General features: G+C 37.5%; 1 protein-coding gene across 3 annotated transcripts in view; it reads left to right on the top strand.

Annotated features, from left to right (window-relative positions):
• The window catches only part of FAM169A (family with sequence similarity 169 member A), a 65,133-nt gene extending 54,236 nt beyond the window's left edge, over nucleotides 1-10,897 (top strand). For all 3 annotated transcript variants that reach the window (XM_036280596.1, XM_036280595.1, XM_036280597.1), the window contains 3 exons: nucleotides 323-473; nucleotides 8,088-8,291; nucleotides 9,449-10,897. In XM_036280596.1, coding sequence (XP_036136489.1) covers nucleotides 323-473; nucleotides 8,088-8,291; nucleotides 9,449-9,997 — 904 coding nt within the window. In that variant the 3' untranslated portion in view covers nucleotides 9,998-10,897. The remainder of the gene's footprint in view (nucleotides 1-322; nucleotides 474-8,087; nucleotides 8,292-9,448) is intronic.
• The last annotated feature ends 2,713 nt before the right edge of the window (nucleotides 10,898-13,610 follow it).

Here is a 13,610-nt window from a genome sequence, read left to right as displayed (position 1 = left end):
AAGCTATAAACTGAATTGTCCCAGGTAAACTGGGATGTATGTTAATTCTAATACAGTGAGGTCTGATCAGCTATGGATAGAGAAAAAGAAAGGTCTAGTTTACATGACTGAAAAGATGGTGATGTTAGTAACTGAATGGGAGAACAAGGTAGGAAAGAACAAATTTGTAGAATGAAGAGATTAGTTTTGGACCTGTAAAATTTAAGGTTGTTGACTGAAGAACACTTATTGATTCTCTAAAGTGTTAATTTATTAACAGATTCTTGAAATTCATATTCATCCTTTAAAAAGCAAGTTAGAATGGTTTTCTTTGGTTTTCTAGACTGGAGTCTACTGCACATATATCAGAGAGCTCAGAAGAATTCCTGGAAGAAGAACATGAACAGAGTGTGATTGAATTTGAGGATGGAAATAGTGATAAAGATGTTCGTTCAGCACCTGAAACCCATCTGGAGAAGCAAGATGGTGAAAAGGTAAGAGATCATGTACTAAATAAAATGAATGGAAATAAACTAAATTTTAACTTTCTTAATCATATACTATTAGATAAATTTAACTATATACTTTAAAGTCTTAGTAGAAATTATGCTTAAATCTTAAAATGCATATATCTATATTAAACAGATTCAGGTACTGAAATCATATTTCATACAGTTTATAAAAGTTTGACTCACAGCAAAGATAAAATAGACAATGTTTAGGTAGTAAGGTACCTCAGTACATTTAAAACATAAATTAAGTCTGTCCGGTGTGGCTCAGTGGTTGAGCGTCAACCCATGCACCAAGAGGTTGCTGGTTTGATTCCTGGTCAGGACACATGCCCAGGTTGTGGGCCCCATCCCCAGTGAGGGGCCTGCAGGAGGCAGCCAGTCGATGTTCTCTCTCATCAATGTTTCTATCTCTCTCTCCTCTCCCTTCCTCTCTGTCTAAAATCAATAAAGGAAAAAAAAAAAAAAAAAAGATAAGACATACATTAATTTTTGGAATTAAACATATTTAAGAAGTGATACAAATGGTATCTACCTTATAGAACCAGTTAGAATGCCTTAAGATCCAGCAGGTCCTCAGTGCAACCCAAGTTTGGTTAGGATATGAATGAGTTACCCACAAAAATATATATCTATTTGACTGCAATTGATTACAAATTCCTGGTAAATAACTAAATTCATTTTTTTTAAACACTAGAAAACATATAGGAAAATCTTTTGTGACTAAACTCTTCATCTGGCATGATTTCTTCAGCTCCTCAAGTATTTGTCCCTATCTTCTTTTTTGTTTTCTTTATTCATTTTCTGCTCTTCTCTTGTTCTTTAAAGCTTTAATCTTCTTCTCTCTATAGATTCCTTATTTCTTCTTTCATATGTGCTTAAGTTTCTGTAAAAACTCTACTGTTTGCCTAGTCCAGCCAGCAGCTAAACAAGTAAAACTACATTATCCATTTTATTTACTTAACTTACACCAGTTTAGCTTCCTCTACTTCTTGAAATTATATATTTTTTTATTTATTTATCCTTACCCGAGGACATTTTTCCATTTTTTGTTCAGATAGAGCAGGAGGGAGAGAGAGGAAGAGAGAGAGAGAGAAACATCATGAAAGGGACACATTGAGTGGCTGCCACCCACACAACCCCAACCAGGGCCAGGAACAAACTGCAACTCAGGTACGTGCCCTTAGCGGGAACCGAACCCAGGTCTCTCTGGACTGCAGGCTGACACTCTAACCGCTGAGCTTAACCGGCCAAGGCATAAAATTATATTTTTAAATGGCATTTTTTTTTTCTTGTAGAAAATTGTGAAAATAAAGCACATAGTTAAAAAAAGAGATTATGGGTTACTTCCATATCTTGGCTATTGTAAATAATGCTGCAGTGAACATAGGGGTGCATGTACTCTTTCAAATCAGTGTTTCAGGTTTTGTATATAGTCACAGAGGTGGGATTGCTGGATCATAAGGCAATTTTATGTTTAATGTTTTGAGGAACCTCCACACTGTTTTGCATAGTGGTTGTATCATTCTGCATTCCCACCAACAGTACATGAGGGTTCCTTTCTCCATATCATTGCCAACGCCTGTTGTTTGGTAATTTACTGATAGCCATTCTGACAGGTGTGAGGTGGTATCTTGTTATAGTTTTGATTTACAGTTCTCTGACAATTAGTAATATTGTACATCTTTTTATATATCTATTGGAGAAGTGCCTATTCACATCTTCTGACCACTTTTTCATTGGGTTGTTTGTTCTTTGGGTGTTAAGTTGTCTGAGTTCCTTACAAATTTTGGATATTAACCCCTTTATCAGATGTTTCATTGATGAATATCTTTTCCCATTCAGTAGGTTGTCTTTTCGTTTTGTTGATGGTTTCCTTTGCTGTGCAAAACCTTTTTAGTTTGATGTAGACCCATTTGTTTATTCCCCCCTCCCATGGTTCCCTTGCCTGAGGAGATATATCAGAAAACACATTGCTAAGAGAAATATGAGAGATTTTACATTCTATGTTTTCTTCTAGGAGTTTTATGGTTTTGGGTCTTACATTTTGAGTTTATTCTTTTATATAGTGTAAGAAGGTGGTCTACCAATAAGGGCCCTCAATAGATGAATGGATAAAAAAGCTGTGGTACATATACACACACAATGGAATACTACTTGGCTGTAAAAAATAAATGAAATCTTACCTTTTGCCACAGCATGGATGGACCTACAGGGTATTATGCTAAGTGAAGTAAGTCAGACAGAGACAAAATACCAAACGATCGTAATTATATGTAGAATGTCATGAACAAAATAAAATAAAAACAGACTCTCATAGAACAGACTGATAGTTATCAGAGGAGATGGGGGTTGGGGAACTGGGTGAAAAAGGTGAAGGGATTAAGCAGTACAAGTTGGTAGTTACAGAATAGTCACAGAGATGCAAATTATAGCACAGAGAATATAGTCAGTAATACTGTGATAACATCAAAGTTACAACTAAACTACAGAACAATCATCATTCAAAACCGCCTGAACTCAAGCTGAATGGAAGTCCTACAACTATGAAATTAAAGAAGCCACATGGAGCCCTGGCCAGTTTGGCTCAGCGGTTAGAGCTTCGGCCTGCGGTCCGGAGAGACCCGGGTTCGGTTCCCGCTAAGGGCATGTACCTCGGTTGCAGTTTGTCCCCAGCCCTGGTCGGTCGTGCGGGTGGCAGCCACTCGATGTGTCCCTTCATGTCGATGTTTTTCTCTCTCTCTCTCTCTCTCCCTCCCACTCTACCTGAACAAAAAATGGAAAAATGTCCTCGGGTGAGGATAAAAAATAAAAAAAAAGAAGCCACATGGAGACTGGTAGGAAGGGCAGAGGCACGATGGGCTGGTCCCCACACCCACATGTGGCAGATAAAAACCAGGAGGACACCTCGACTGGGAAGGTTCTCCCTGAGGAGTGAGGGGTCCCCGTCCCAGCTCAGGGTTCCAGTGCCAGGAAAGAAGTCCCCATCATTTCTGGCTGTAAAACCAGCAGGACCTGAGGCTGAGGGAGGCTGAGGCTGCTGGAGCCCCAGGCAGCTCCTCTTAAAGGGCGCATGCACGGACTTACTCGGACTCGCACCCTCCAAGATCCAGTGTGGGGGAGTCAGCTTGAAAGGTACCAGCAACATATGGGGAAGAACTGAGCTGTTTGGCACTGGGGAGAGGGCTGGAGAAGCAGCTTTCTTCTGGACAAACGTGCTGTCAGAGGCCTTTGTTCCTTTGGTGAGCCTTTACCTGGGGCAGCAGACAGCTGCCATATCTGGGACTCCAGCAACTTGGCTCACACTGGTTGCTCCACCCAACTTTCAGGCCCACCCAAGCTGTTGCCACTTGCTTAACCATAGGATTGGCCTGTCTTGGATCCTGCTTCAGGTTTTCCTAAATTCTTTCAAACAAGCAGCATCTGGCCACAGTGAGCCCCATACCTCTCGTTAAGTGGCCCCAGCCTGCACTAGGAGCAGCCAGCCTGGTTCACAACTTGGCTTTTCCTGAGCATCTTCAAGCCCAGCACAAGAAGCAGCCATCAGCAGATCACTTTGTAGTTTATACCTCGTGGCCTTGGGTAGAACACAGGCAGTGGCTGACCTTGCCCCAAAGCCAGCACACCCAGTGGACAGCTTCAGACCACATCAAAACACCACCACCCAACCACCTCCACAAGTGACACACTCAAGAAATGGACACAGTGGGTACCAGAGCCCTGCTGAAGTAAGTCTTGCTCTTTGTGGTGGGCCTCTGCACAGCTCATCATCCAAGGGAGTCAGAGGTCAATGGATAGTGGGCACAGCCAGTCCTTACAGCTGATCAACCTGAGTAAAACCGTTGCATTGATGTGCCATCAGCAATCAAGACTCAATTACAACAGAAGGGTATAAAATCCACACGAGGGTGCACCTCAGAGGCCCAGCTGGGAGATCAAGGAGGCTGTGTCATTGGACCCTACAGGACACCTACTACAACAGGCCACCCTAGGAAGTGCAGGAGACATAGTAACTCTAACTAATTCACAGAAACAAACACAGGGAGGCAGCCAAAATGAGAAGACAAACTGGTCCTAAATGAAAGAACAGAACTCCAGGAAAAGAACTAAGCAAAATGGTGATAAGCAACCTAATAGATGCGGAGTTCAAAACACTGTTTATAAGGATGAACTTAGTGAAAACGTCATTGAACTTAGTGAGGGCCTCAAGAGCATAAAAAAGGACCAGTCAGAAATGAAGATTGCACAGTCAGAAATGAAGGAGGCACTAACTGAAATAAAGAATAATTTACAGGGAATCAATAGTAGAGTAGGTAAAGCCAAGAAGCAAACCATCAATTTGGAATATAAGGAAGCAAAAAACACCCAATCAGAACAGAAAAAAAAAAAAAAGAGAATCCAAAAAAATGAGGATGGTGTAAGGAGCCTCTGGGACAACTTCAAGGGTACCAACATTTGCATCTTGGGGGTGCCAGAAGGAGAAGAGAGAGAACAAGAAATTAAAAACCTATTTGAAACAATAATGACAGAAAACTTTCCCAACTTGGTGAAGGAAACAGACATACAAGTCTAGGAAGCACAGAGAGTACCAAACAAGATGAACTCTAAGAGGCTCATACCAAGACACATCATCATCAAAATGCAAAAGATTCAAGACAAAGAGAGAATCTTCAAAGCAGCAAGAGAAAAGCAGTTAATTACCTTCAAGGGAGCTCCCATAAAATTGTCAGCTGATTTCTCAAAATAAACTTTACAGGCCAGAAGGGAGTGGCAAGAAATATTCAGAGTGATGAAAAAAAATGCAAGAATCTACATCCAAGATTACTCTAGCCTGCAAAGCTGTCATTTAGAATCAATGGCCATATAAAGAGTTTCCCAGACAAGAAAAAGCTAAAGCAGTTCATCACCACCAAACCGTTATTATATGAAAGGTTAAAGGGTCTTCTTGAAGAAAGAGATAAAAAATATGAACAAACTAAATGGCAATGAATGCATATCTATCGACAATTGAATCTACAAACAAAATGAACAAGCAGAATAGAAACAGAGAACATTTTGTTGGTTTCCAGATGGGAGGGGGTTGGGGAATGGGTAAAATAGGTGAAGGGATTAAGAAGTACAAATTGATTATTAGACTGACAAACCTCAAAAGGAAAGGGGGTGGGGGTGGGGGAGAAATTAACCAAAGAACTTATATGCATAACCAATGGACACAGACAACAGTGTGGGGAAAGACAGGAGCGGGATGGGAGCCGGGAGGAGGGGGTCAGTAGGGGGAAAAGGAGGAACATCAGTAATACATTCAACAATAAAGTTTAAAAAATAAATAAATAAATAAATAAAAATACTAGGAAGAAATTGAAAAAAATAAATGTATTGGGCCAGGTGGGTACTTGAAGCAGCGAGGGGACCACTCTGTAAAGTACATGATTTTTTAACTACTTTGCTGGACATCTGAAACTAATACAGAGTAATGCTGAATGTAAACTATATTTGAAAAATAAAAACATTAAACAAAAAAGATTTATGTGCACCTAGAGGCTTATAGGCCTATATATATGTGTGCATTTTTCTTTTTTTATAACAATATTAACTGTACATACTTCATGTAACTGGTTTCATTGGTCCAACAATACATTGAGCACACACTATTGTAGGTCACCAATAACACTTTCATTCAATTCCAGTGGACTTCCTTACCTGGATTGACTACTCTCTCTTCAGGATTCTCTAGCCCCCTGGCTTTAGTAACTTTACTAGAGCCTGGCCAGTGTGGCTCAGTGGTTGAGCGTCAACCCATGCACCAAGAGGTCGCCAGTTCATCCCAGTCAGGGCACATGCCCAGGTTGTGGACCCAATCCCCAGTGGGGGCATGCAGGAGGCAGCCAGTTGATGTTCTCTCTCGTTGATATTTCTATCTTTCTCTCCCTTTCTATCTCTCTAAAATCAATAAAGAAGAAAAAAATATAACCCAACTGTACTATCTGTTAAGTTTTCTTTGGGTTTAATTTTTTTTTTTCCTTACTGTTCTGCTTTCTGCTTTTTTTCCTTTGTGGACATTCTAAAAGACTCTGTTCTTGACTCTCTGCTCTTTGGCTCATGTTCTCTCTTTTGAAAATGCATCCAGTCTAATGGCTCAATAAGAAGTTGACCAATAACTCTAGACTTTCAATATTGATCCAGAGTTTAGTCTCATGTTACTTGCCTTCTGATTATTTCTGTTTAGACAGATGTCTTTTTATCATCTTAAATTCAACATAATCTGTTTTTTTCTTTAAAATATTTTTTCTTTATTGCCTTGAGAGAGAGAGAAGGGAAAGGGAGAGAGAGATAGAAACATCGATGAGAGAGAACATCAATAGGCCGCTTCCTGCATGACCCCTGATGGGGATCTGGCCCATAATCTGGGCATGTGTCCTGACCGGGAATCGAACCGGCGACCTCTTGGTGCATGAGTTGATGCTCAACCATGGAGCCACACCGGCTGGACTGTTTTTCTCTTAATCACTTCTGTATTAAGCCTTTTTTCTTGTTTCTTATCTTTCATTCTGTTCCCAAAACTAAAACTGACTAAACTGAGTTTTTCTCTTCTGTTGCTTTTGACTTTTAGTTATCAGAATTCTGTTTTTTAAAGCGTTTGCTCTCTTTTTCATTTTCCTCCTTTAACATTTCTCCTACCCTAGTTGGTCCTTTTATGAGTTTTATTATAATTGCCTTCTGCGTGTAAGCTATTTTGTATACTATCTGACCAGATTAATTTTCCTAAGTCCCTGATTTCAATTTTCCTATGGAAAATGTTCTTTATATGATTTCAAGAGTTCTATATAGTTCAACCAAATCTATTTCTGAGTACTTGTTGTATCAGTTTTTTAATTTTTAAAGTGGTAATAAAATTCCCTCTAATGATTAGAATATCACTAGGATCAGAAATATTAGATATTAAATAGAAGTCTTGTACATTGATAAACATTGGAAGATTTTCAGAAATTGGAGAGTTTGTGCTATCAGATCACTTTTCTATATTGTAATGCAGTGTAAGGAGTGGGATTGTTCAGAAATGACCTTGGGTTGACTAGATAATGAACTAAGATTGGGGCTCTTTTATCCCTGCAAGAACCTGTAGCCAAACTCAGCTTCCCACAAGTTTGCTAGTGTTCCTTCCCCCTGGCAGGGTAAACCAAGTGCTGAGCAGCTGGTGTCTGCAAAGAGGTGGCACCACATTGAGATTCTCTCTGTGTTTTTATTGAAAAGGTTCCTCTCGTGATTGCCCTTAAGAAGGAAGAGTAGGAAGGGTCAGGGTCCTTTACTGAATCTCAGACCCACACTGTGTCCATAGTGCATCCGAGTCCTGTCCTCTCTCTTCATGATAACGGGGAGTTTGGGGTACCTACGGATTCTTTTCTTTTCCTGACCCTGCCTCAAAAGTTTCCCATTCCCCCTGGTAGGAGGACTATTCTTTAACGCCTGCCCTACAATGTGGTACAATTTATTTTGATTCCTGGTGCACGACAGATAGGGACTGAGAATGGACCCACCTTGCATGACAGATGCATTAGTCTGTAATCTGTCCTAACTTATTTTTTTCCCCTGATGGTGTAGGAATCTGAATTAGAGCCTATGAATGGTGAGATAATGGACGATACTCTTAAGACCTCTCTTATAACTGAGGAGGAGGACTCCACTAGCGAAGTTTTAGATGAAGAATTAAAATTGCAGCCTTTTAATTCCAGTGAAGACTCTACAAATCTTGTCCCACTGGTGGTAGAATCTTCAAAACCCCCTGAGGTTGTTGCACAGGATAAGGTAAGAGGGAAATAACGTAATTTTTTGTTGTTAATATATTCCAGTGTTGGTGACATGGTAGAGGCAGTGTAGTATGTATATTTTCCTCCACCTTAACATGCAAAGACCTTTAGGAAAATTAAATTTTATACTAAATTTGGTATTTTACAAAGATGCAATCAGTAACATTTCATAGTCAAACCTTTATTACCTTATTCTTATCTGATTTATGGTAACAAAATGAGTTTTACTTTGTAAAGGGAAAATCTTAGAAAAATGGATAAAATATTTTTTTACCAAATATTTGAATACCTATTGCTTACACACGCATTTTAATTTCTTTTAATTGGGGAGATAGCTTAAATTAGTGGGGAAACTTAATGGAGTATTTTTAAAGTTTCACTTTTTTATTTAGAATATTTTAATTTAAGGCTAAGAAACTATTGTATAGCATTATGTTATTGGCATCTCAAACAAATAAATGAATAAAATTTTCATTCCCCTCACCTGTCATCTAACAAAACCATAGTTAGTAGGGTGGCACAGTGTCAAGTCCCAAGGGATTCTTGGTTCTGGCTCCAGTAACACTAAGAAAATAAAAACTTTTGAGTTGAATCATGGCTTTGAAGAATCTTAATATGAAGTTTAAAATATCTTGAGTACTTTTTGAGATAAAATTATTTCTTTTATAATATCCTTAAAGCAAGAACTTCATGTATCCAAATGATAAAAAAGACAGTTTTGAAGCCCTGGCCCGTTTGGCTCAGCGGTTAGGGCGTAGGCCTGAGGACCAAAGAGTCTCGGGTTCAATTCCAGCCGAGGGCACATACCTCAGTTGTGGTTTGGTCCCCGGCCCTGGTCGGGGTTGTGCAGGAGGCAGCGAATCGATGTGTCTCTCTCACACTGATTTCTCTCTTTCTCCTCTTCCTCCCTCTCCTCCTCCCACTCTGTCTGAAGATAAATGGAAAAATATCCTCAGGTGAGGATTTAAAAAAAAAGACAATTTAGAAGAAATTGAGTTGTATTCAGAATATTGTACACATGATTAGCTAAAGTGACAAGTACTGAATTCTTTAAGATGCAGTTCAGGGTCATTACATATTTGTTTCTGAGAATAATTTTTGTAAGAACCATATTGCAGTAGTTTGTTCACCAGTTTTTTTTTTAATTATTTTTAGACCTCACATATAACTGACTCAGAAATGTTGCTAGACGAAGGCCCATCTGATGAAAAGGGGCACGGGGAAGAGAAACTGCCATTAGTTTCCAGAAAGAAGGCGCACTTTGGCAGTTCAGACAATGTTGCTACTGTCCCAAATGAAGAACGATCTGACAGTGGTTTTCCAAACTCTGTGATAGCTGAATTTTCTGAAGAATCGATCTCTGAAAATTTATCACCCAACACTACTTCCTCTTTGGAAGACCAGGGTGAAGAGGGGGTGGCTGAGCCCCAGGAAACATCTACAGCTCTTCCTCAGAGTTCTTTGATAGAGGTTGAACTGGAAGATGTGCCATTTTCACAGAATGCAGGACAGAAGAACCAGTCAGAGGAGCAGTCTGAAGCATCTTCTGAGCAACTGGATCAGTTTACACAATCAACGGAAAAAACTGTGGATAGCAGCTCAGAGGAAATAGAAGTGGAAGTGCCTGTTGTAGACAGGCGGAATTTAAGAAGAAAGGCCAAAGGTTATAAAGGACCTGCTAAGAAGAAAGCCAAGCTGACCTAAATGAAGAAGTGCAGATGATAAATCCTCTTCTTTGTATCATAATTGTTTTTAAAATATGGTAATAAATAGCACGGGGCACAGGACAAAAATTCCAAAATTTCAATTTGAGCTTATTTATGATGCAGTTTTTTCCTCCCCCTTAGGACCCAGGATTCACCATTTTTAATTTTTCAGGCTATTTTGTGTAAATACAGTTTTTTAATTTTTATTAACCATGGTTCAATTTGGGGAAATTAGATCATACTGTATTTTCTTTAGTAGTTGGGGCCATCTGACCGTTAACTTTCAGGAAATATAAATTAAAAAACTGAAAGTCATAGGCTTTCCATTACTTGTGAGGATCACAGAAATCTTTTACACGAAGTGTTTTAATAGTAAACTTTGTGAATGTTCTAGTTTTAGCTTAATTATCAAAACTAATCACCATTTTTAAAAAATGTAGGCATGCCTAAACAAAAATGTCAGTAAATTAGAATGATTTCAACTAAATGAGAGCACAAATACAGAAATTTATGGTCAAAGGTGTATGAGGGTGATATTTTGGTCTCTTAATTCAATGTTGTATAGATGCAGTTTGACTTTGACTTCAATGTCCAAATAGGTACAAACTTTCCAACTCTTTATAACATCTAATATTAAGAGTACTGCTAGGGATTGAACTCTGGCATGTAGGTACTAATATAATTATTTAAAATTTGAAGTTGGAGACTATACTTTTGTCTTCACCTGGTTAACATCAAAAGTGCACATCAGAAGAGGACCCGTCCTAAGACTTCTCCTTAATCCTGCCACTGCTTTATTGTATAATCTTATTTATATTCCTCTCAGCTCTCATCCACTTCCCTAACTCACGGAGTGATTCCTGTCACAAGGTCTTCCTGCCTGCCGGCCTGCCAGCTTATGCCCTTGGCATCCATTTTTGGGTAGGTATGAAACTGCGCCCCACAATTTTAGACCTAGGTGGTAGCGATAAAGTTGCCCTAAGAGCTATAGTTACCAGAGCTTAAATCAAATTGAAGGCTTTGGTTGTCCCTTTGGTCTTGCTTACTCTTGATTTGTTCTGTGAGGATAGGTTACAAGCTAGCCTGTTCATTGTGTTGCCATAGCAAAGGCCTTTGCCTAGGAAAACTTAAAAAACAAAATCATTGTTAAATTTTTGTAATTTATTTAGAAATGAATAAAATGGTTATTCTTAGGATCCAAAGAGAATCTTGAAACAATACTACTCAGATGTGTACTTAAGTTGAAGAATGCTTTGAGACCACTTTGTTTTTAAAACAAGCTTGGTCCTTAATAAAAAGAAAACATGTTATAACTTTTTGTCATTATTTGAGGTGCTAAGGATTGATGTTAAAGGTTTTGTTTTTTTTAGACCAGTCAGGTGATGTCATTCAGTTTTATTTTGGAATGCTGGTATTTTACAAAGATCTAAGTTAAAACCTTTAAGCAGTCAAAATAGCAAACCTTCCTAATTACTGTAAAATTTTGAATACTTGTATCCCCAAATTTTCTTTCATTATTGGTTGGGGTAAGCTAGATTTCACTCTAAGTGAAAATTAGAGCACTTTGGCAAATTATTTCCCAAAAATGCTGAATAAGTGAAAGAATAAGTATGAGTAATACTAGTTATCTATCAAATGTTTATGTTCTCTTATACATTTTATGAAAAACTTTTGTTAAAACCACAAATAGGGAAATAAAGATTTAAGATTTAGTAAGTTCTAATAACCTTTCCATTTTTAATCTTGTAATAGATTGAAAAATCGAACACTTATTTTACTTTTTTACTTGGATTATTCATTGTTCTCTTTAAAATACTTTCTTTAAAAAGGTGTAATCGAAGAAGATTGAGCTCACTGACAACTTCATGTGTGACTATAGTTGCTTGAATTTACAAAAAGAAATGTTTAGTTATTCATATATGATTGCTCGGGAGTAAGTATAAACCTATACTTGTTAAACTTGTTTAGTTTATTCTTAAGCAAGATGTGCATTTTAAGCAATTTCAAAACATTTTCTTCAGCACACAAGAAAACTTGTAACATATTATTTGACAGAAAATGGTATTTTGACGTTTATAGATGGTAGAGGAGAAAAAGTTGAGTCACATGGGAAAACCTCTTTCACATTCAATAACATGTTCATTTTCAGTAAATGAGTTCTATACTCAGTGAGTATAGAATTTATAAATATATCCTCAACAAGGAAATTAAATAAAACTTAATCAGATACTTGTTTTTGCAAGTCATTAGTAAAACTTTCAGAATTAGAGGACAGCTGTTCTACTGTAGTGTCCAGTTCCATTCTGTAGTCCTTTGTGAATTGTTTCCTGTTTAGAAGTCTTATTTGTGGAGAAGGGAGTTCACTTCAGTTTGTGTAAATATGCATATATTTCCTTGTGTAATATAAAGCAAACAGTTATTAGCAAAATTTTAGTTCTACTTTTAAGTTTATTCAGTTGCTAGACATCACAGAAATAAGTATATTTAAGAATTTATTATAAAGCTCCTCTATAACTTTTAAAGGTGAGAGGGTCTATTATGATTTTTTTATAAAATCAAAAAGCATGACAGAATGTCAGTCATCTGCTTAAATTGTGTCTATATTCATGGTGTTTCCAATAAGTACAGATAATTATCACAAGAAGGTTAACTGCTAGTGATTAATGGTTCACTTTTTGCTGACCACCAGAACACTACACTAACTAAAATGGTTTCAGTGACTTGGGAAATGCATCTTGGAGGTTTATGATTACATCAAATTGAGCATTTACCTGGTATCTAATATCTGCTCTTACGTTCTGCTTTACCCTTAGGGATTATCACACCAGCAAACTGAAACAGATTCTTAAGGTGTAAATAAAGAATTTATACTAACATTACTCATCTGTGTTAACAGTATTTTACAGATATATCTCTGCCTTGTATGTCTAACATCAGTATCGTTTAAGGTGTTATCCAGTATTTCATGGGTGTGATTAGTTTTCCTTCTGTTTGCATATTTAATATCAAGCTTTGTACAAGATAGTTAATTTGCTTATTTTGGTTCTAAAAAACAAGCAGACCTCAGTTCTGTAGTATCAAGTGCTTACCTTTAGTTCATGTTTTGCTTTCACCTTCCAAAACCTAAGTCATTCATACATTCCCCATTTCTATTAGTGGAAAAATCATTTGTTAAAATCTAATTGTAAGAAAGGTTCAGCTTCTGTCATCTTGAATTGTATTGTACTGGATAGTCATTCCCAAGGAATAGCCTAGCCTTTTTTTCCCTAAATGTCTGTTCTAAAACTTCTGTTTATAGAACTTAGAAAAGATATTCTATTATTCAGAATAGTAAGTCTTACTGAAGTACTCATGTTTGTTTTCTTGGTAGTTTTTTTTTTAAGTTTAAATGTAGTAATTAAACCTATATTTTGTGATTGTTTCTTGGTCTGTGTTTTGAAATTCTTTCCCATTTTCCTAATTTCATCGATGTGTTTAAGTAAACAATTTAAAAGTATAGATTACTATAATATAAAGATACCCTAAAGCTCAAAGCCACAAACATATAATTGATATCACAAAAGTACCTTGACCTAGTTACAACCTTAAAACATGATCTTTTTATATTATGT

This window comes from Molossus molossus, unplaced genomic scaffold, assembly GCF_014108415.1.
Source record: "Molossus molossus isolate mMolMol1 unplaced genomic scaffold, mMolMol1.p scaffold_m16_p_3, whole genome shotgun sequence".
NCBI lineage: Eukaryota > Metazoa > Chordata > Mammalia > Chiroptera > Molossidae > Molossus > Molossus molossus.
The sequence above is the reverse complement of the archived record's forward strand: the minus strand, read 5'-3'. Positions and strand labels throughout refer to the sequence as shown.